The following is a 22,689-nucleotide window of genomic DNA, read 5'->3' as shown; positions in this document are numbered from 1 at the left end:
AGAAAGAAAATATTGTACAGCTGTACGATACGTGTTTTAAGCTAAGTGTTACTACAAGAGTCACAAAGTTAGAAAGTTTACAGTTTATAAAGTAAAAAAGTTCCAGTAAGCTAAGGTTAATTTATTATTGAAGAAAGAAAAACATCTTAAAAATAAATTTGGCTGAGCACAGTGGCTCAGGCCGGTTGCACTGGCTCACACTTGTAATCTAGCATTTTGGGAGGCTGAGGAGGGAGGATCACCTGAGGTCAGGAGTTCAAGACCAGCCTGGCCAACATGGCAAAACCCCATCTCTACTGAAAAATACAAAAATTAGCCGGGCGTGGTGGCGGGTGCCTATAATCCCAGCTACTTGGGAGGCTGAGGCAGGAGAATCACTTGAACCTGGGAGGCGGAGGTTCCAGTGAGCTAAGATTGTGCCACTGTGCTCCAGCCTGGGCTACAGAGCAAGACTTCGTCTCATAAATAAATTAACTAACTAACTAACTAACTAACTTAATCTGGGCCGGGTGCGGTGGCTCACACCTGTAATCCCAGCACTTTGGGAGGCTGAGGCGAGTGGATCACCTGAGGTCAGGAGTTTGAGCCTAGCCTGCCCAACGTGGCAAAACCCCATCTCTACTGAAAATACAAAAATTAGCCTGGTGTGGTGGTGCGTGCCTGTAGTCCCAGCTACTCAGGAGGCTGAGGCAGGAGAATCACTTGAACCTGGGAGGCGGTGGTTGCAGTGAGCCGAGATCACGCCTTTGCACTCCAACCCAGGTGACAGAGTGAGATTCAGTCTCAAAAAACAAAAACAAAAACAATTTATATATAGAAATAAATACATAAATTTAATCTGGTCTGAAGTAAGCATAATTTTTTAAAAAATTAAAAAATTTTAAAAACAAATTTAGTGTAGCCCAAGTGTGCAGTATTTATCAAGTCTACAGTAGTATACAGTAATGTCCCAGGCCTTCATATTCACTCACCATCACTCACCCAGAGCAGTTTTCAGTCCTGCAAGCTGCATTCATGGTAAGTGCCCTGTACAGGTGTTCCATTTTTAATCTTTTATACCAGGGGTCTTCAACCCCTGTGCCGCAGACTGGAAACGGTCTGTGGAACTGGACCATGGAACCGGGCCACATGGCAGGAGGTGAGCAGTAGGCAAGTGAGCATTACTCGCCTGAGCTCTGCCTCCTGTCAGATCAGTGGTGGCATTAGATTCTTATAGGAGTGTGAACCCTATTGTGAACTGTGCATGCAAGGAATCTAGGTTGTGTGCTTCTTGTGAGAATCTGATTCCTGATGATCTGAGGTGAAACGATTTCTTTTTTTTTTTTTTTTTTTGAGACGGAGTCTTGCTCTGTGGCCCAGGCTGGAGTGCAGTGGCCGGATCTCAGCTCACTGCAAGCTCCGCCTCCCGGGTTCAGGCCATTCTCCTGCCTCAGCCTCCCGAGTAGCTGGGACTACAGGCGCCCGCCACCACGCCCGGCTAGTTTTTTGTATTTTTAGTAGAGACGAGGTTTCACCGTGTTAGCCAGGATGGTCTCGATCTCCTGACCTAGTGATCCACCCGTCTCGGCCTCCCAAAGTGCTGGGATTACAGGCGTGAGCCACCGCGCCCGGCCGAGGTGAAACGATTTCATCCGGAAACCATACCCCTGCACCCTCCATCCATGGAAAAATCATCTTCCATGAAACTGGTCCCGGGTGCCAAAGGTTGGGGACTGCTGTTTTTGTTTGTTTGTTTGTTTGTTTTGGTTTTTTTTTTTTTTTTGAACCAGACTCTCACTCTGTCGCCCAGGCTGCAGTGCAAGGGCGTGATCTCAGCTCACTGCAACCTCCGCCTCCTGGGTTCAAGCAATTCTTGTGCTTCTGCCTCCCGAGTAGCTGGGATTACTGGCATGTACTACCATGCCCAGCTAATTTTTGTATTTTTAGTAGAGACGGGGTTTCACCATGTTGGCCAGACTGTTCTCAAACTCCTAACCTCAGGTGATCTGCTCTCCTCGGCCTCCCAAAGTGCTGGGATCACAGGTGTGAGCCACTGCGCCTGGCCTGGAACTGCTGTTGTAATACCATATTTTTACTGTACTTTTTGTGTATTTAGATATGCTTAGATACACAAATACTTGCCATTGTGTTACAATTGACTACAGTATTCAACATGCTATACAGATTCCTAGCCTAGGAGCAATAGGTTATATTATATCCTTGGTGGATGTAGTAGGCTATACCGTCTAGGTTTGTGTAAGTATATTCTGTTATGTTCACACAACATGGAAGTTGCCTAAATGCATTTCTCGGAATGTATCCCTATTGTTAAGCAATGCATGACTGTACTGTTCGTTTTTGGGTCTACCTTCTTTTATGCAATATTTTTTATTTTTTATTTTTTTGAGACAGAGTCTCGCTCTGTTGGCCAGGTCGGAATTCAGTGACATGATCAGGGCTTACTGCAAACTCGGCCTCCTGGGCTCAAGTGACCCTCTTGCCTTAGCCTTCCATGTAGCTGGTACCACAGATGTGCACCACCACGCCTGGCCAATTTTTTGATTTTTTGTAGAGACGGACTCTCACTTTGTTGCCCAGGCTGATCTTGGACCTCTGGCTCAAGCGATCTTCCCACCTCAACCTCCTAAAGTGTTGGGATTACGGGGGTGAGCCACCGCACCCGACTCTTTTATTCAATATATAATGTCTGTGAGATTCATTGATGTTGAGAATTCCCTTAGCTCCACATCCTTAGCAACCTTTGATAGGATTTCTTAGAGCTCTTTTATCTAATCTGATTATGAGCCCTTTGCTGATTATTTGTGTTGTAAATGTCCTTTTCTACTCTGAGTTTTTACTCTTCTTTTCTTTTCTTTTTTTTTTTTTTTTTAAACTTTTTGAGAATAAGTCTCGCTCTGTCACTAGGCTAGAATGCAGTGGTGCGATCTCAGCTCACTGCAACCTCCGCCTCCTGGGTTCAAGTGATTCTCCTGCCTCAGCCTCCCGAGTAGCTGGGATTACAGGCGCCTGCCACCACGCCCAGCTAGTTTTTGTACTCTTAATAAGACGGTTTCACCATGTTGGCCAGGCTGGTCTTGAACTCCTGACCTCAGGTAATCTGCCTGCCTTGGCCTCCCAAAGTGCTGGGATTACAGGCGTGAGCCACTGCACCTGGCCTGGTACTATTTTTTCAACACTTAGTAATTTCTAGTTATCTATCTCTCTAATCAAGGTAAATGGTGGCTACATTTACTGAAGCCACTTATGTTGCAATCTGTCATTTCAGATGAATTCGGGATTACTCCCACCGTATTCTATGACTATGTTGTAAGCAATTGTAAGGCATTTTTGACTATTTTCGTGATGCTTCTTTGTATTTTAATTACACCTGTAGAGTAACTCTTATCTTCACTGTCTGTAATAAATTTGGAAGGTGATATTCTTTCATTAGCTTTATTTTCATTATGTTCCCCCTTCTTTTTTATTGAAAAGGTTATCTAGCAATATTAAATTTTAAAGTCTTTAATTCTAAATTTTTAAGAAGTAATTTCATTTTAACCTACATATGCCTTCCATTTTCTAGAATACAACTTTTTTGTGTGTCTTGCTATGTTTTACCTAACATTATTTATATTTTCCTTTTTTTTTTTTTTAACATAGTTTCCATTAGGTAACCTCTTTTTACTGTTTTGTTGTGTTGATCTATCATAATTAAATTTCCCTAATTTTTACATCTAGGCTGTTTGGGTTTTTTTTTTTTTAAACTGTTGTAAATAAATTTCAGTGAACATCCTTAAGCATATTGCCTTTGGTTTTACTGGAGTGTTGGAGTTACTTCATTGGGCTACATTACCAAATGTGGAAATACGTGGGCAAAGGGTATAACTAACTGTATTGCTCTTGCCACGTAACTATTACTATTAAAAGACAAATTGCAAGTGAAAGCATAATATGTTCCTTGCCTGGCTGGCTTCTGAAATTGACCACATTTTCTTTCTCAATTTTTTTTTTTTTTTTTTTTTTTTAAGACAGAGTTTCGCTCGTTTCCCAGGCTGGAGTGCAATGGCGGAATCTCAGCTTACTGCAATCCCCGCCTCCCAGGTTTAAGCGATTCTCCTGCCTCAGCCTCCTGAGTAGCTGGGATTACAGTCATGTGCCACCACACCTGGCTAATTTTGTATTTTCAGTAGAGACAGGGTTTCTCCATGTTGGTCAAGCTGGTTTTGAACTCCCAACCTCAGGTGATCCTCCCGCCTCAGCCTCCCAAAGTGCTGGGTTACAGGTGTGAGCCACCATGCCTGGCTTCTTTCTCAATTTTTAAGTAGTTTCAAAAATGATTTGATTCGTTTTTTTCTGTTTTGTTTGTTTTGTTATTTCCTTTTTTTTTTTTTTTTTTGAGACAGAGTTTGCTCTTGCTGCCCGAGCTGGAATGCAATGGTGCGATCTTGGCTCACTACAACCTCCATCTCCCAGGTTCAAGTGATTCTCCTGCCTCAGCCTCCCAAGTAGCTGGGATTACAGGCACCTGCCACCACACCCAGCTAACTTTTGTATTTTTAGTAGAGATGGAATTTCACCATGTTGGCCAGGCTGGTCTCAAAGTCCTGACCTCAAGTGATCTGCCCGCCTCGGCCTTCCACAGTGCTGGGGTTACAGGTGTGAGCCACCGTGCCCAGCCTCAAAAATGATTTGAAAGAGCACTAAATTATATTTTATTCTATTTCAGGGGAACATTGTTCTTACAGATTATGAGTACGTAATTTTAAATATTCTAAGGTTTCGAACTGATGAGGCAGATGATGTTAAATTTGCTGTTCGTGAACGCTATCCACTTGATCATGCTAGAGCTGCTGAACCTTTGCTTACTTTGGAAAGGTAAAGTGTTTTGTTTTTAAACCCTTTTCATATTGTATCAAAATGTGCTGGGCAACATAATGAGACCCTGTCTCTTAAAAAAAAGGTAAAATGGGTCATATGTCAGAACATGAAATAAAATATTTTGTTTTACTTAGATAATGTAACTCAATGTAGACTATTTGAACTACGTAAATATGCATGTAAGCAATTAAGCCTTATTTGGGAGAGGCAAATGTATGTCTTTAGGTGCTGTTTTTTTTTTTGAGACGGAGTCTTGCCTTGTTGCTCAGGCTGGAGTGCAGTGGCATGATCTCAGCTCACTGCAACCTCTGCATCCCAGGTTCAAGTGATTCTGCTGCCTCAGCCTCCCAAGTAGCTGGGACTACAGGTACGCGCCACCATGTGCAATTAATTTTTGTATTTTTAGTAGAGATAGGGTTTCACCATGTTAGCCAGGCTGGTCTTGATCTCCTGACCTCAGGCAATCTGCCTGCCTCGGCCTCCCAAAGTGCTGGGATTATAGGCATGAGCCACCACACTCAGTTGTCTTTAGTTTTTTTAGAGGTAGTGTCTCACTCCTCCTTCCCTGAGGCTACAGTGCAGTTGGCGTGATCATAGCTCACTGCAGTCTTGAACTCCTGGGCTCAAGCAATCCTCCTGCCTCAGCCTCCCAAGTAGGTGGGACTACAGGAGCACACCACAATGCCTGACTAATTTTAAAATTTTTTTTGTAGAGATGGGGTCTTGCTTTGTTGCCCAGACTGATCTCGAACTTGTGGCTTTAGCAATCCTTCCACTTCAGCCTTCTAAAGTATTGGAGTTACAGGCATGAGCGATCGGGCCCAGCCAATGTCCTTCTTTTTCATTTTATTTTTTTTTAATTTTAAATTTTAAATTAAAAAATATGGAACACTTAAATTTCCTGTCATCCTTGTGCAGGGGTCGTGCTAATCTCTGTATCGTTCTAATTTTAGTATATATGCTGCTGAAGCAAGCCCAATGTGTTTTTTAGCTAAGTTTTGGGTTACTTCAAATGGTTATGATTTCTTGGTAAATTGGGGAGACTTACTAGCTACTCTGTGAGAAGACAGGTGGATGTGCAGAGGACAAAGGGAGATAAATTCTGGTTTACATAAGAAAAAGGGAAGTAAGGTGAGGTAAAGTGATGATTGTACTTGTATTCATCACTTATTTTGTATTTCAGCTGTATTTCTGCTAGCTGGAAGGCCCTGCTGACTGATATTCTACAGCAGTCATTCTTAAAGTTTAACATACATCATTTCTTTGTTCCTTCTTTACTCCCGCTGCTTCACTTAACTAGCCTACATTACATAAATAAATAAAGTTGGTCAGGCGCGGTGGCTTACGCCTGTAATCCCAGCACTTTGGGAGGCCGACGTGGGTGGATCATGAGGTCAGGAGATCGAGACCATCCTGGCTAACATGATGAAACCCTGTCTCTACTAAAAATACAAAAAATTAGCCAGGTATGGTGGCGTGCGCCTGTAGTCCTAGCTACTCAGGAGGCCGATGCAGGAGAATGGCGTGAACCCGGGAGGCGGAGCTTGCAGTGAGCCGAAATCGCACCACTGCACTCCAGCCTGGGCGACAGAGGGAGACACCGTCACAAAAACAAAAACAGAAGCAAACAAAAAAGGTTATTAGATGCTTAATTAGGTAAAGCCATTTTGAATATTAAGATATGGCATGAAAATTTACAAACTTTTAACTTTTATAGAAAAATGTCAGTTTTATGTCATTTATATGTGGGCACATTGCTGATGAACAATATGTCTTGGTCAAAAAAATACTGGCTTCTTTTAGAAAACTGCTGTTCAAGAACCTGGTAATCTTGGATAAATTACTTTTATGATCCATTTTCTCACAACAGAAGAACAAATTCCTGTTACATTTCAGATTATTGTAAAGATCAGGTGAACTGGTAAGATGAAAGTAGTGTGAATATGAAGATTGCTATAAGGTTTATTTAATATATGATAGTAAGAGACATGTCAATTTTGTTTCACAGGTTGACTGAAATAGTAGCCAGCGCACCTAAGGGTGAACTGCTGAAGAGAGTGCTTAACCCATTGCTTCGTGAGTATTCCTGCGAATAGCAGTGAACTGTTTGCAAGACAGTGTGGTTTTCAGGAATGTATTGAAATCTTTTATGCTTTTATTAGAAAATTTGAACAAGAAGCTTAAAGTGATTCTGGAGTAAGTAGGAGTTTATTGTCAAATAAAGAGAAGTTAAACCACATGAAGTCTGAGCTTTATCAGATTTTATTTCAAAGTAACACAGATTGTGTTATCTGGTACTTCAGTGCTAATGGTAGTATTCTAAGACATCAGATTTTTTCATTGTGAGTCTTTGATTTAATAACCACTTAGCTTAGCTTTTTTTTTTTTTTTAATTGGTGGGCCTCAGGGCATCCCAGCATCTGACAGGTCCTTTTGATCCCAATAAGCATTTTTGATCCCAATATACTTTATACTTAAGAAGATCATCACTTAGCCCTATATTAAGGAATCTAGAGAAGACATAGAGGGAGACAGGTACCATTGATTACTGAGCACTAGAGAGTTACTCTTCCTCTCTTATGAAATTGGAATGCATTCAAAAGTTATCTTTAGAACTTTCCAACTGTTAGTATAGCATGTATAAAATTTGTGTGTTTCATTTAAGCCAATGTCTCCCTGGCAAATGCAGATTTCTTTTTTAATTTAATTTTTTTTTGTTTTAGAGGTAGGGTCTCATTATGTTGCCCAGGCTGGTCTCAAACTCCTGAGCTCAAGCAGTCCACCCACCTCGGCCACTCAGTTGCTGGGATTATAGGTGTGAGCCCCCACACTTGGCTTTCCCCTAGCAAATTTCTGTAATGTTTGAAATCAGATATTACAGGTTGAACATTCCTAATGTGAAAATCTTAAGCCTAAAATAATTATTTTTTTTGAGACAGAGTCTCTCTCTGTCACCAGGCTGGAGTGCAGTGGTGCAATCTCGGCTCACGGCAACCTCTGCCTCCCGGGTTCAAGCAATTCTCCTGCCTCAGCCTCCCAAGTAGCCGGGACTACAGGCGTGCGCCACTACACTCAACTAATTTTTTTTGTATTTTTAGTAGAAACAGGGTTTCACCATGTTGGCCAGCATGGTCTCAATCTCTTGACCTCATGATCCACCCGCCTTGGCCTCCCAAAGTGCTGGGATTACAGGCGTGAGCCACCGTGCCTGGCCTGAAGTCTGAAACTTTTTGAGCACAGACATGATGCCACAGGTGGAAAATTCCACACTGACCCTATGTGACAGCTATACAGAATTATTTAAAATATTGTATAAAATCACCTCCAGGCTATATTGTGTAAAGTCATAAATGAACTTTGTGTTTAGACTTGGGTTGCATCCCCAAGATATCTCATTATGTATATGCAGATATTCCAAAATGTGAAAAAATCTGAAATCTGAAACACTTCTATCCCAACACATCACATAAGGGATACTCAATTTATATGTCCTCTAACTGTTCACTTTTTTTTCAAAGGAGTTTTGGCATTTGGCATTTCAAAAGATCTTTTGCATTTCCCAAGTGTCTCACTCTGTTGCCCAGGCTGAAGTGCAGTGCCACAAACACTGCTCACTGCAGCTTCAACCTCCCAGGCTCAGGCCATCCTCCTGCCTCAGCCCCCCAAGTAGATGGAATTACAGGGATGCACTCCTGGCTAATTTTTCTATTTTTTGGTAGAGACAGAGTTTTGCCATGTTGTCCAGGTTGGTCTCGAACTCCTGAACTCAAGCAGTCTGCCCACCTCAGCCTCCCAAAGTGCTGGGATTACAGGCGTGAGCAACTGCGCCCAGCCTGCATTTCCTTATAAAATTTAGAGTTGACTTGTTACTTTCTACGAAAAAAGCCTTGTAGGATTTTGATAAAGATTACGTTATTACTATTATTTGAGACAATCTCATTCTGTTGCCCAGGCTGGAGTGCAGTGGCATGATCTCAGCTCACTGCAACCTCCACCTCCTGGGTTCAAGCGATTGTCTTGCCTCACCCTCCCATGTAGCTGGGATTACAAGTGTGCGCCACCACACCCACTAAGTTTTGTATTTTTAGTGGAGATGGGGTTTCACCTTCTTGGCCAGGCTGGTCTTAATTACAGCTGTGAGCCACTGCCTGGCCTGGTAAGGATTACACTAAGTCTGTGGATCAGTTTGGGGAGAATTGCCATTTTAACTACATTGAGTCTTCTATGAAGAGAGAATGTCTGACTGTTTATTTAGATCTTTAATTTCTCTCAGATTTATTCCTAAACATTCTATTCTTTTTGATGCTATTCTCAGTGGAATTGTTTTCTTAATTTCATTTTTGCATAGAAATACTATTGATTTCTATATATTGGTTTTTGTATCCTACAAACCTGATAAACTTGTTTATTCATTCTAGTAGGTTTTTTTTTTTGTGGGTTCCTTAGGATTTTTTAACATACAGGATCATGTCATCTGTGAATAAGGATGCTTTACTTCTTCCTTTGGAATCTGAATGCTATTAATTAATTTGCCTTATTGTGCTAGCTATAGCCTCCAGTACAATGTTGAATAGCAGTGTGAGACTGAATATTCTTTCCTTGTTCCTGATCTTAGGGGGATAATATTCAGTCCTGGCCGGGCGCGGTGGCTCAAGCCTGTAATCCCAGCACTTTGGGAGGCCGAGGCGGGTGGATCACAAGGTCAGGAGATCGAGACTATCCTGGCTAACATGGTGAAACCCCGTCTCTACTAAAAATACAAAAAACTAGCCGGGCGCGGTAGCGGGCGCCTGTAGTCCCAGCTACTCGGGAGGCTGAGGCGGGAGAATGGCGTGAACCCGGGGGGCGGAGCTTGCAGTGAGCCGAGATCGCGCCACTGCACTCCAGCCTGGGAGACACAGTGAGACTCCGTCTCAAAAAAAAAAAAAAAAAAAAAAAAAAAAAATTCAGTCCTTCACCAATAATTATCATGTTAGCTATAGGTTTTTCATAGGTGTCCTTATAAGGTTGAGAATGCTCCTCTATTCCTAGTTTATTGAGAGTTTTTATTAGGAATTAGTGTTGAATTTTGTCAAATGCTTTTTCTGCATCTACTGAAATGATATATGGCCTTTTTCCTTTATTTATTAATATGGGATATTAACCAATTTTTGGTTGCTAAACCAACCTTGCATTCCGGGGATAAGTCCTCATTGTGGTTGAAGCCCATTAAATTCCTATAACTTGCACTGACTTTTGTAAGTTAATTGTAGTCTCAAATTTCTTTAAGGACTAGAACTGTCATTTCTTTTTTTGGAGGGGGGGCGGGAGGGGCAGGGAATGGAATTTCACTCTTGTTGCCCAGGCTGCAGTGCAATGGCGTGATCTTGGCTCACCACAACCTCCGCCTCCCAGGTTCAAACGATTCTCCTGCCTCAGCCTCCCTAGTAGCTGGGATTATAGGCATGCGCCACCACACCCAGCTAATTTATTATATTCTTAGTAGAAACGGAGTTTCTCCATGTTGGTCAGGCTGCTCTCGAGCTCCCGACCTCAGGTGATCCTCCTGCCTCAGCCTCCCAACGTGCTGGGATTATAGGCGTGAGCCACCACACCCAGTCTGAGAACTAGAATTGTCATTTCTAAATAACACTTCAAAATAAATAAACTTATTGTTGTTTTCACCGGCTACTGTTATTGAGTGGATCATTGATATTGGGATATAAATTTGTGCTATATTTTGAATGTTAAATTTTAGGCTGGGTCATGGTGGCTCACACCTGTAATCTCAGCACTTTGGGAGGTCAGGGTGGGTGGATCACCTGAGGTTAGGAGTTTGAGACCAGCTTGGACAAGATGGTGAAACCCTGTCCCTACTAAAAATACAAAAATTAGCTGGGCATGGTGGTAGGTGCCTGTAATCCCAGCTACTCGGGAGGCTGAGGCAGAAGGTGGGAGGCGGAGGTTGCAGTGAGCCAAGATTGTACCATTGCACTCCAGCCTGGGTGATGGGTAAAACTCCATCTCAAAAAACAAAAACAAAAAGAAACAATTTATAGGAAAATACTAAAAGTAATATCCTCTGCATTTATAGCCTATGGACCAGCTCTCATTGAACACTGTCTTATAGAAAATGGATTCTCGGGTAATGTCAAAGTGGATGAAAAACTTGAAACTAAAGGTATGTCTGCATGGTACATTTTCATTTATTTCTTTTTTTTTTTAACGATTTTTTGTGGGAAAAATTTTTTATGGGAAAGTAATAAGGGAGCAGGTGGTTCTAGAATGAAAAACATTTGACCAAGCACAGTGGCTCATGCCTGCAATCCCAGCACTTTGGGAGGCTAAGACAGGAGGATCACTTAAGCCTGGGTGTTTCAGGCTGCAGTGGGTGGTCACTGCACCGCTGCACTCCAGCCTGAGCAACAGAGTGAGACCCCAATCTCAAAAAAAACCCACAAAAACAAATATCACCACCCTCAAAAAAAAAAAAAATTGAATGAGATTTTAGTGAATGTTTTAGTTTTGGCAGTATATGAAATCAGTGCAGCCATAAAATGACAACAGGTGCTGGTGGTGATGTTTTGTTTTTGTTTTTATAAAATGACTCTGATGTTTGTGTGGAGCAAAAGCATGTGAAAATGTTCAGGATAACTCTGGAAAATACTAGTAATGATTTCCTATTATTACTGTCTGTGTAACCCTTCACAGATTAAAATACGAAGCTATAGTAATTAAACCTGTAAGTTTTTGAAGAAGGAATGGCATAAAGAATCCAAAAATAGTTGGAAATAATTTGGGAATTTAGTTTATGAACAAAGTTCCTTTCAGGTCATGGAGGGAAGGGTGGATGATTCAATAAAAGCTGCTTGGACAATAGGCTGGTCAAAACGTAACCATATACTCACATCTACTGATTACAAACATGAAATCACTATCTCTAATTTTCTTGAACACTACATTATTTCATAAGCACTTTCCTGTTTTTCTGCATAGTTGTTTGGCCATGATTGATTGACACTTAATTGGCACTCCTTTTTTCTTTTTTTCCCCCACCATTAGATATTGAAAAAGTACTTGTTTCTCTGCAGAAAGCAGAAGACTATATGAAAACAACATCCAACTTCAGTGGGAAGGTAGCACCATGTATACTTACTATATATCGTGATTTATTTGGGTTTTCAGAAATTAAATGTTCATTAAAGGATCATTATATATAAATTTTATTTTAATTTGGAAGATTGTTACCTGTAATATACTTATTCCAGGATTTGTTTTGTTTTGTTTTGTTTTCGAGACGGAGTCTGGCTCTGTAGCCCAGACTGGAGTGCAGTGGCCGGATCTCAGCTCACTGCAAGCTCCGCCTCCCGGGTTTACGCCATTCTCCTGCCTCAGCCTCCCGAGTAGCTGGGACTACAGGCACCCGCCACCTCCCCCGGCTAGTTTTTTGTATTTTTTTTTTTTTTTAGTAGAGACGGGGTTTCACCGTGTTAGCCAGGATGGTCTCAATCTCCTGACCTCGTGATCCGCCCGTCTCGGCCTCCCAAAGTGCTGGGATTACAGGCTTGAGCCACCGCACCCTTGTTTTGTTTTGTTTTGAGACGGAGTCTCGCTGTGTCGCCCAGGCTGGAGTGCAGTGGCGGGATCTCGGCTCACTGCAAGCTCCGCCTCCCAGGTTCACGCCATTCTACCGCCTCAGCCTCCCGAGTAGCTGGGACTACAGGCGCCCGCCACCACGCCCAGCTAATTTTTTTTTTGTATTTTTAGTAGAGACGGGTTTTCACCATGTTAGCCAGGATGGTCTCGATTTCCTGACCTTGTGACCCACCCACCTCAGCCTCCCAAAGTGCTAGGATTACAGGCGTGAGCCACCACGCCCAGCCAGGATGTTTTTGTTTTGTTTTGTTTTGTTTTTTGAGACAGTCTTGCTCTGTTACCCAGGCTGGAGTGCAGTGGCACGATCTTGGCTCATTGCAACATCTACCTCCCTGGTTGAAGTGGTTCTCCTGTCTCAGCCTCCCGAGTTGCTGGGACTATAGGCACGTGCCACCATGCCTGGCCAGTTTTTATATTTTCAGTAGAGATGGGGTTTCACCATGTTGGCCAGGCTGGTCTCGAACTCCTGACCTCAAGTGATCTGCCCACCTCAGCCTCCCAAAGTGCTGGGATCATAGACATGGGCCACTGCACCCGACCCAGGATAGTGTTTTAAAAATTTCTGTTGGTTTGTAAGTTTTTTTCTGTTCCCTTTTATAGAAAGTACAATGACAGGTTAGTATTGGCTCTTCAGAAAAGTTGAGGAATTTACAATTATTTCTTTAGTTGTTTTAGATAGAGAAGCACATTTTCATTTGTCAGCCCTTTTCAAAAATGTTGTGATTTACAGTTCCCAGCCATTAAGCATTTTCTGAATTACCTTGGAGCTTATGATTGTTTTTCTTCCCTTTTCAAAGTATAACTCTATTTATAGAAAATTAAAATTAATTCCAGTCATAGAAAGTAAACCTTTGGGCTAGGTGCAAATTAATATCAGTCACAGAAACTAAATCTTTGGGCCAGGTGCAGTGGCTCACACCTGTGATCCCAGCACTTTTGGAGGCCAAGGTGGGCGGATCACTTGAGACCAAGAGTTCAAGACCACCCTGGCCATCATGGCAAAACCTGTGTCTCTACTAAAAATACAAAAATTAGCCAGGTATGGTGGTGCACACCTGTAATCCTAGCTCCTTGGGAGGCTGAGGCATGAGAATCGCTTGAACCAGGAGGCAGAGGTTGCAGTGAGCCAAGAATACACCACTGCACTCGAGCCTGGGTGACGGAGCGAGTGAGATTCTGTATTAAAAAAAAGAAAGAAAGAAAGAAAATCTTTGTTAATTATGAATAGGAATGATTTTAATACTGGATTTTTGTAGGGATATATCATTCAGAAAAGAGAAATAAAACCAAGCTTGGAAGCAGATAAACCAGTTGAAGACATACTCACGTAAGCATATAGGCATGGATCAATTTGCTTTGGATGTTTGTTAATGTTCTTGACTGTGATATAATAAATATGTTTTACAGGTATGAGGAATTTCATCCTTTCCTGTTTTCTCAACATTCACAATGTCCATATATAGAATTTGAATCATTTGACAAGGTGGGTGTTCCATTCTGTTTCTTTACCAGTTAGTTAGCATGATATGAGCTGTTAATATCAACTTGCTTCTATTGAGGAATTGAAACTATACTTGCTTTACATTCACTATGAATCTGGGCATTAAAGATCAGTGTAGTCACAGATACAGCTGTTGGAAATAATTGTTGCCACTTTATTTTAGGATGAAGGACCAGAGATTTGAACTTCATTTGATTCTTGATACTGTTTAGCCAAATAATACATTTACTGGAAATCTGTTCAAGTTCTTTGAGTGGTGTTATGAAACACAATGGAATCTAAAATTCTGTGTATGCAGCTGGGCATGCTGGATCATGCCTATAATCTCAGCATTTTGGGAGGACAAGGCAGGCGGATCACTTGAGGTCAGGAGTTCAAGACCAGACTGGCCAACACAGTGAAACCCTGTCTCAACGAAAAACTACAAAAATTAGTAGTATGTGGTGGGGTGTGCCTGTAGTCCCAGCTATTTGAGAGGCTGAGGCAGGAGAATCACTTGAACCTGGAAGGTGGAAGTTGCAGTGAGCCGAGATAGCGCCACTGCAATCCAGGCTGGGCAACAGAGCAAGACTCTGTCTCAAAAAAAAAGTAAAATAAAATTCTGTGTATGCAAGTTCAAGTAGAGATCGTGCTTTTTTTTTCAACTAGTTGTTTGTCTGTTTTTTTAATAAGGCCGTGGATGAATTTTATTCCAAGATAGAAGGCCAGAAAATTGACTTGAAAGCTTTACAACAGGTATGTATTATTAAAAACACATATTAAACCAGGTAATCTTCAGTGGTTTGATGGGTAGATGATACAGGAAAGGGTAGCCTTTCAGAAAGAGTGTAAGAAGTAGTACAGGAACTCTCTGACCTGCCTCTTTATTTGTGATAGAGGTTTATGAAGAAGGTCCATGGGGGATTTTATTGTTGAAAAGTATGTCCTCATTTGTTTCATGAGTATTTCAGGTATTATGTAAAAAAAGGAAAATACAGTGGGAAGGTGAGGCCTGTGCTTTACACCTTAATGTGGTTTGTTCAGAACAACCCAAAGCTTCTCAAAACATTACTGTTAAGGAGATACTGTTCTAGGGAGATTTTAAATAGGCCAGAGGAGGAGATATTGTTTATCATTATATTATTTCTTTTTTAAATGGACATTAAAGCTAGGTCTCAATATGTTTTCTGTGTATCATGACTCCAAAAGAAGTGACGTACAGTATTTTCCCAGCGTATTTAACCATGTTTTTAGAGCATTTGCTGCAGAACAGTTTCATAAGTTGTTAATAGTCACTCTTGATTTGAAGGGGATTTGATTTTTTCAAAAGTAGTCTTAAAATATGTGTGCAAAAATTTCAAATTATTTGAGGCTGGGCGCGGTGGCGCACACCTGTAAATTCCAACACTTTGGCAGGCCGAGGCGGGCAGATCACTTGAGATCAGGAGTTCAAGAACAGCCTGGCCAACATGGTGAAACCCCGTCTCTACTGGAAATACGAAAATTAGCGGGGTGTGGTATGGGTGTCTGTAGTCCAGCTACTCAGGAGCCTGAGGCACGAGAATTGTTTGACCCTGGGAGGCGGAGGTTGCAGTGAGCTGAGACTGTGCTACTGCACTCCAGCCTGGGCGACAGAGTGATACTCTGTCTTAAAGAAAAAAAAAAAATCAAATTGTTTGAATCCCTGTACCACTTCTCCTTCAGTTTTAAAAAATTAGTTGATCATAAGCCGGGCACGGTGGCTCACGCTTGTAATCCCAGCACTTTGGAAGGCCGAGGTGGGTGGATCACCTGAGGTTAGGAGTTAGAGACCAACCTGACCAACATGCAGAAACCCCATCTCCGCTAAAAATACAAAAAAATTAGCCAGGCATGGTGGTGCATTCCTGTAATCCCAGCTACTCGGAAGGCTGAGGCAGGAGAGTTGCTTGAACCTGGGTGGCGGAGGTTGCGGTGAGCCGAGATCATGCCATTGCACTCCAGCCTGGGCGACAAGAGCGAAACTCCGTCTCAAAAGAGAAAAAAAAAGTTAGTTAATCATAGCACAGTTTCAAAGCAGGTAGGCCAGTCAGATGAATTATATACATCATGTAATTACCACATGGTGTCAGCACTTTGGCTAGTAAACTGAACCCTATGTTTTTATGGGTGTCTTAATAGTCACCATTCTTACTATCTAAATTTTAAAAAATATTTCGTCTAGCATTTAAATACTTCATCTAGCATTTAAATACTCATTAATTGATGATTTTTTTTTTTTGAGACAGAGTCTTGCTCTGTCGCCCAGGCTGCAGTGCAGTGGCCGGATCTCGGCTCACTGCAAGCTCCGCCTCCCAGATTTACGCCATTCTCCTGCCTCAGCCTCTGGAGTAGCTGGTACTACAGGCGCCCGCCACCTTGCCTGGCTAGTTTTTTTGTATTTTTTTTAGTAGAGACGGGGTTTCACTGTGTTAGCCAGTATGGTCTCGATCTCCTGACCTCGTGATCCGCCCATCTCGGCCTCCCAAAGTGCTGGGATTACAGGCTTTAGCCACCGCTCCCGGCCTAATTGATGATATTACTAGTGTTAGAAATTTTGCCCCCAAATTGATAACCTTGAAATGTAGATTATATATGATAAAATGCCATATAGAAGGTCAAATAACTACCATGAGCCTGTCTTACTAATTTACGGGAAAAAGCTTCTGTAAAATACTGGAAATAGTTCTGAGAAAATCAAAAGCAGCAAAAAATAAAAAGTTATTTAGTAGTTTATGCTCTTTAAGAATTCATTCCCTGCCAGGTGCAGTGGCTCAGGCCTGTAATCCCAGCACTCTGGGAGGCCGAGGTGGGAGGATTGAGCTCAGACGTTCAAGAGCAGCCTGGGCAACATAGCAGGACCTTGTCTCTGTTATTTAAAAAAAAATAAAGAATTTGTTCTCCAAAACTTTACTTTTGTGCCATAGGAAAAAATGTCTTGATTTCTGCCTGTTTGAATAATGCCAGGGGTATTAAGGGCGTATCTTATATACACAGTAACCTGTAATCAAAGTACCTTTCTATATAGGGAATGGGAGTTAGGGAGACAGGAGAAGTAATTTTGGGGCATGGAACTCGTTGTAGTGGGATCGGCTGAGGGTGGTAGACTATGGGAACTTTAGCCAGCTAGATAACAGCATAGATGGGGTCAGGATAGTGAGTGTTGGGAAGTAAAAGAGGAGTGTCATGAGGTAGGAGAAATCTAATTTTTAAAAAATCTGTTTTGCCAATAAAAGGAAAAACAAGCATTGAAGAAATTAGATAATGTTCGAAAGGATCACGAAAACAGATTGGAAGCTCTTCAGCAGGCTCAGGTATTATGTTTGGCTTTCTCAGTGCTTTTTCAAAAATGTTAACTTTAACTGACAATGTAGTAAATGTGTGTGGTTTGTTTCTTAAGGAAATAGACAAACTGAAAGGAGAGCTCATAGAAATGAACCTACAAATAGTTGACAGAGCCATTCAGGTAGTTCGAAGTGCTTTAGCTAACCAGATAGATTGGACAGAAATTGGGTTAATTGTGAAAGAAGCCCAGGCTCAAGGAGACCCTGTTGCAAGTGCAATCAAAGAATTAAAACTACAAACAAATCATGTTACAATGCTGCTAAGGTAAGTTTGACTCCTAGTCAAGCAGTTAATGCTTGTCTTTATTTTGTTAATTGTTCACTGTATTAAACATTTTTTCTTCATATTTTCAAATTCTCAGAGAAAGGGAAAAAACTAATTTAGATTAAATAATGAAACTGTCAGTACTGTAAACCATTTATAATTTTATCAAAGAAGAAAATTGAAAATAAAAAAAGTGATGTCATTGACGTTAGTGAAATACTATTGAATATTTTTAATAGAAATCCATACTTGTTATCAGAGGAGGAAGATGATGATGTTGATGGTGACGTCAGTGTTGAAAAAAATGAAACTGAACCACCAAAAGGAAAAAAGAAAAAACAAAAGAATAAACAGCTGCAGAAGCCTCAGAAAAATAAGCCCTTACTTGTAGATGTTGATCTCAGCTTGTCAGCATATGCCAATGCCAAAAAGTAAGTCATTTAACTTTAAATTTTAGGCCAAGTATTATCTGCAGTAAATTAAGGATGTTAAAAAAACTTTTACATTTCACCTGTATATGCATACTTTTTTTTGGGTGGAAATACTTTTTTAAACTTAGTTTTGTTAATTATACAGTTTGTTCTGATTTGTTCTGTATAATTTGAGAATTTGTAAAGTTAGAACTAAGTAGAAAACTAAAGAATACATATTTTACTTAAAATTTAAGAGAAATGTGCTTTTCTAGGTATTATGATCACAAGAGATATGCTGCTAAGAAGACACAAAAAACAGTTGAAGCTGCTGAGAAGGTACTGAGTATTTCTTAGAGTGAATGTTAGTTGTTTTTGCCTGCTTAATTTAATGGACATAATTATTTCTTCTGTTTAAATGAGATTTTCTAATTCAGAAGTATATTTCAAACTTAACTTTGCTTTAAATGTATGTATTTCCAGTATTTTTTCCCCCCACGTCTGCTCCTCCCCCATTCTTCATCTCAGTAAATAGCACCTTCATTTTTCTGTTCACTCAGGTTAAAAACGTTTGTGATATCCTGGACTCTTTTCCCATAAATCATGCAATCCATCAGTAAATCATTTTGGTTCTTTAAAGTATAGCCAGAATCTAGCTACTGCTCATTATTTCCACTGGTCAGTCCCCTATCATCTCTTTGTTCACATGGACTATGATAGTAGTGTCTTATTGGGTCTCTCTCCTTCTCCTCTTTTCCCACTACAATCTGTTCTCCACATAACCACCATTGTGATCCCCCCTTTTTTTTTGAGATGGAGTTTCACTCTTATTGCTCAGGCTGGAGTGCAATGGCTTGATCTCAGCTCACTGCAACTTCTGCCTCCCCGGTTCAAGCGATTCTCCCACCTCAGCCTCCTGAGTAGCTAGGATTACAGGTGCCCGCCACCACGCCCAGCTGCTTTTTGTAATTTTAGTAGAGACGGGGTTTCGCCATGTTGGTCAGGCTGGTCTCAAACTGCTGGCCTTAGGTGATCTGCCCGCTTCGGGCCTTGACCCTTGGTCTCCCAAAATGCTGGGATTACAGGTGTGAGCCACCACATGTAGGCCCGTTGTGATCCTTTCAACTGGATGTGATGGTTCACGCCTGTAATCCCAGCACTTTGGAAGGCCGAGGCCGGTGAGTCACTTGAAGCCAGGAGTTTGAGACCATCCTGGCCAACATGGTGAGACCCCCATATGTATTGAAAATACAAAAATTAGCCCAACATGATGGCGGGTACCTGTAATCCCAGGTACTCAGGCGGCTGAGGTGGGAGAATCAAATGAACCCAGGAGATGGAGGTTACAGTGAGCTGAGATCATGCCATTGCACTCTAGTCTGGGTGACAGAGCGAGACTCTGTCCCAAAAAATATATTAAAATAAATAAATCAAAAGTGAAGTCCTTTCTCTCTGGACAAAATCTTCCAGTTGCTTCCTGTCTTAATACAATTCAGAGCCCTTCTCCTATCCTTCAAGGACAGGAGACCTGCTCCCCTCTGACCGCATCACCTGCATTCGTCCTCTCATACACTCTTTCTGGCTACACTGGGATCTTAGCTGTTCATAAAAAATGGCACATGCTCCACTCTCAGGGTCTTTGCCCTTGCTGTTCTCTCTACCTGGAATTTTCAGTTTGACGCCTCTCTTCATTTACATATCTACTTAAATGAGATTTAATCACAGAATCTTTCCTTGACCACTCATTGCTGACGATAGTACCACCCTGAATCTCTGTCTTTATTTTGCCATATTTTTTTCTTGAAAAACACTCCCCCCAGCCCAACATATGTTTATTTTTTCTGGATTCCCTCTAGAATATAGATTGCATGAAAGTAGAATCTTTGTGTGGTTTGTTGCTGCATCCCAATCCCTGGAATATTGCCTGGTACAGAATAGGCACTTTAATAGCTGTTAAATGAGTGGCCTTCATGACTTGGCCCTCTTTCTACTGCTTCAGCCTCATTTCTTGACATTTTTCCCTTGATTACTGCTTGCTGGTCCTTTTTCTTTTTGCTTATAATACCCTTTTTCCTATTTTCTGCCTGATAACCCCATTAGTCATTGAGGATTCAGCTTAAATGTCATTTCCTCAGAGATACCTTCTTTGACCATAATCCAATATAAATCGGGTTTCCTTGTTATACTCGTATAGCATCTTTAGAAGCACTTACCATTATATGTTTATTTAAAGGATTATATGATTAATAGTTGTCTCTTCTAGACCTAGTGGGGTGGGAGTGGGGGCTTTGTCCATCTTGTTCACTCTTGTATCTCTAATGGCATCTAGCCTAGAACCTAGCACATGATAGGTACTCAGTATCTAGAAAATGACAATGTATTTATTAATTTGTAGGTCTTGGGCAAATATTTTCATATAGTAATTCTTTGGTTTGGATTATTTTAATACTTAAGGCAAAAATATTTTCATTTATTACTTTCAAGTATGCATATTTGTGTGTGTGTGTGTGTGTGTGTGTGTAGATTGTGCCATTTTGTGACATTTAAAAAATTTCTTGCCCCGTTATTTACTTTGGTGTTATTTAAATAAATTCTTAGCAAATTATTTTTAAAACTCTTTTCTATAAATAGGCATTCAAATCAGCAGAAAAGAAAACAAAGCAAACATTAAAAGAAGTTCAGACTGTTACTTCTATTCAAAAAGCAAGAAAAGTGTATTGGTAAGTGTTCTGTCTCTTTCAAATTTAGTTTTTGTTTTTATTAAAATTATCCGTGCACATTGTTTAGAAAAGTCAAACAGTTCTACAAAGCTTGTTACAAAACCAGTAGCTCTGCAATTTTTTGTTGGTTTGTTTGAGACAGGGTCTCTGTCACCCAGGGTGGAATACAGTGGCGTGAACATGGCTCACTGTAGCTTTGACCTCCTGGGCTCAAGCAGTTCTCCCACCTCAGCCTCCCAAGTAGCTGAGACTACAGGCACATGGCACCGTGCCCAGCTAATGTTTAAATTTTCTGTAGGGGCAGGGTCTCAGTTTGTTGCCCAGGCTGGTCTCACACTTCTAAGCTCAAGAGATTCTCCTGTCTCAGCTTCAGTGCTGGATTACAGGCATACGTTTCTGCACTCAGCTAGCTCTCTAGTTCCTCACCTTTACTCCTATTGCCTGCTCTCTGAAGAAAACTACTTTTAGGTCTTTTAGTTGATTGTTTTGGTATTTGCCTTTATTTATCTTAGTAGTGTGCTTATATTGCTGCTTCTTAATTTTTCTGTTTTACACTCTTACTAACTTCCCGCTGGGAAAGATGAGGATTTCCCTCTTTCCACTTGTGTTCCATTACATACACACACAGTTACAGCATAGTTTTGTCAAGATTAATAGCATTGGCATCATTATAAATATTTAAATTAGTCATATAATTTATATGTTATAGCTGACCCACATAGAATTCTGTTTTCTTTTTCCTTCCTTGCTCAGTTTTAAAAATCTTCCCTGAAGTTACTAATTGTCATTTCATTAGCTTTTTATTTTTGTTCTTATCACTAATTTATCTAAATATTATCTTCCAAGTGTGTTCAGACACATTGGAATTCAATCAATATTATCTTGCAGAGGCCAGAAGTCTCTCCTGTAGCTTTTTGACTTACTTAATTTTAGATTGGTTCTCTCTAAGCATCACATAATTTCCTTTTATTGTTATCTTGGAAGTTATTTTTACCTTCTCTGTTTTGGAAACTCTTTTCTGGATCTGTTTCTTGGTTGAAAGAGTGTGTGTTCCAGAAGTTTCACAAGAAATGGTGTATAGAAGGCAAAGTTTTTGAGGTCTCCAATGTATAAAACATTTTACTCTTATAGTTTGACTGGGCTGGGCATGGTGGCCCATTCCTGTAATGTCAGCACTCTGGGAGGCTGAGGTGGGTGGATCTCTTGACCTCTGGAGTTCGAGACTAGCCTGTGCAACATGCCAAACCCCATCTCTTAAAAAAAAAAAAATTAAATATAGAATTCTACTATGAAAATACGTTTTCCTCAGACCTTTTTTTTTGTTTTTTTGTTTTTTTTGAGATAGAGTTTCACTTTTATTGCCCAGGCTGGAGTACAGTGGCGCAGTCTTGGCTCCCTGCAACCTCTGCCTTCTGGTTTCAAGTGATTCTCATGCCTCAGCCTCCCGAGTAGCTGGGATTATAGGCACCCACCACCACACCCAGCTAATTTTTGTATTTTTAGTAGAGATGGGGTTTCACCTTACTGGCCAACCCTGGTCTCGAACTCCTGACCTCGTGATCCACCCGGCTCAGCCTCCCAAAGTGTTGGGATTATAGGCGTGAGCCACCACACCCTGCCTCCTCAGACTTTTAAAGGTATTGCTTCATTACAGTAACTTGAGAAATCTGGTATTATTTTGATAGTTGATATTTTATTTTATTTTTTATTTTGTTTTTTTGAGACAGAGTCTCACTTTGTTGCCCAGGCTGGAGTGCAGTGGCATGATCTTGGCTCACTGCAACCTCCGCCTCCCAGGTTCACGTGATTCTCCTGTCTCAGCCTCCTGAGTAGCTGGGATTACAGGTGCCCGCCACCATGCCCAACTAATTTTTGTATGTTTAGTAGAGAAAGGTTTCTGCCATGTTGCCCAGGCTTGTCTCTAACTGCTGGCCTCAAGTGATCCGCCCGCCTCAGCCTC

The 22,689-nt window shown here is 41.1% G+C and overlaps 1 protein-coding gene and 1 pseudogene across 2 annotated transcripts in view; one reads left to right on the top strand and one right to left on the bottom strand.

Annotated features, from left to right (window-relative positions):
- Positions 1 to 22,689, top strand: part of NEMF (nuclear export mediator factor) — a 70,758-nt gene that overhangs the window by 7,643 nt on the left and 40,426 nt on the right. For both annotated transcript variants that reach the window (XM_025391164.1, XM_025391162.1), the window contains exons 5-16: positions 4,706 to 4,854; positions 6,866 to 6,933; positions 10,931 to 11,017; positions 11,899 to 11,972; positions 13,749 to 13,819; positions 13,900 to 13,975; positions 14,666 to 14,728; positions 17,227 to 17,304; positions 17,391 to 17,599; positions 17,839 to 18,030; positions 18,285 to 18,348; positions 20,641 to 20,729. In XM_025391164.1, coding sequence (XP_025246949.1) covers positions 4,706 to 4,854; positions 6,866 to 6,933; positions 10,931 to 11,017; positions 11,899 to 11,972; positions 13,749 to 13,819; positions 13,900 to 13,975; positions 14,666 to 14,728; positions 17,227 to 17,304; positions 17,391 to 17,599; positions 17,839 to 18,030; positions 18,285 to 18,348; positions 20,641 to 20,729 — 1,220 coding nt within the window. The remainder of the gene's footprint in view (positions 1 to 4,705; positions 4,855 to 6,865; positions 6,934 to 10,930; positions 11,018 to 11,898; positions 11,973 to 13,748; positions 13,820 to 13,899; positions 13,976 to 14,665; positions 14,729 to 17,226; positions 17,305 to 17,390; positions 17,600 to 17,838; positions 18,031 to 18,284; positions 18,349 to 20,640; positions 20,730 to 22,689) is intronic.
- LOC112629499 lies at positions 5,735 to 5,830 on the bottom strand (annotated as a pseudogene).

Source organism: Theropithecus gelada, chromosome 7b (genome assembly GCF_003255815.1).
Source record: "Theropithecus gelada isolate Dixy chromosome 7b, Tgel_1.0, whole genome shotgun sequence".
Taxonomy (NCBI): Eukaryota; Metazoa; Chordata; class Mammalia; order Primates; family Cercopithecidae; genus Theropithecus; species Theropithecus gelada.
The sequence above is the reverse complement of the archived record's forward strand: the minus strand, read 5'-3'. Positions and strand labels throughout refer to the sequence as shown.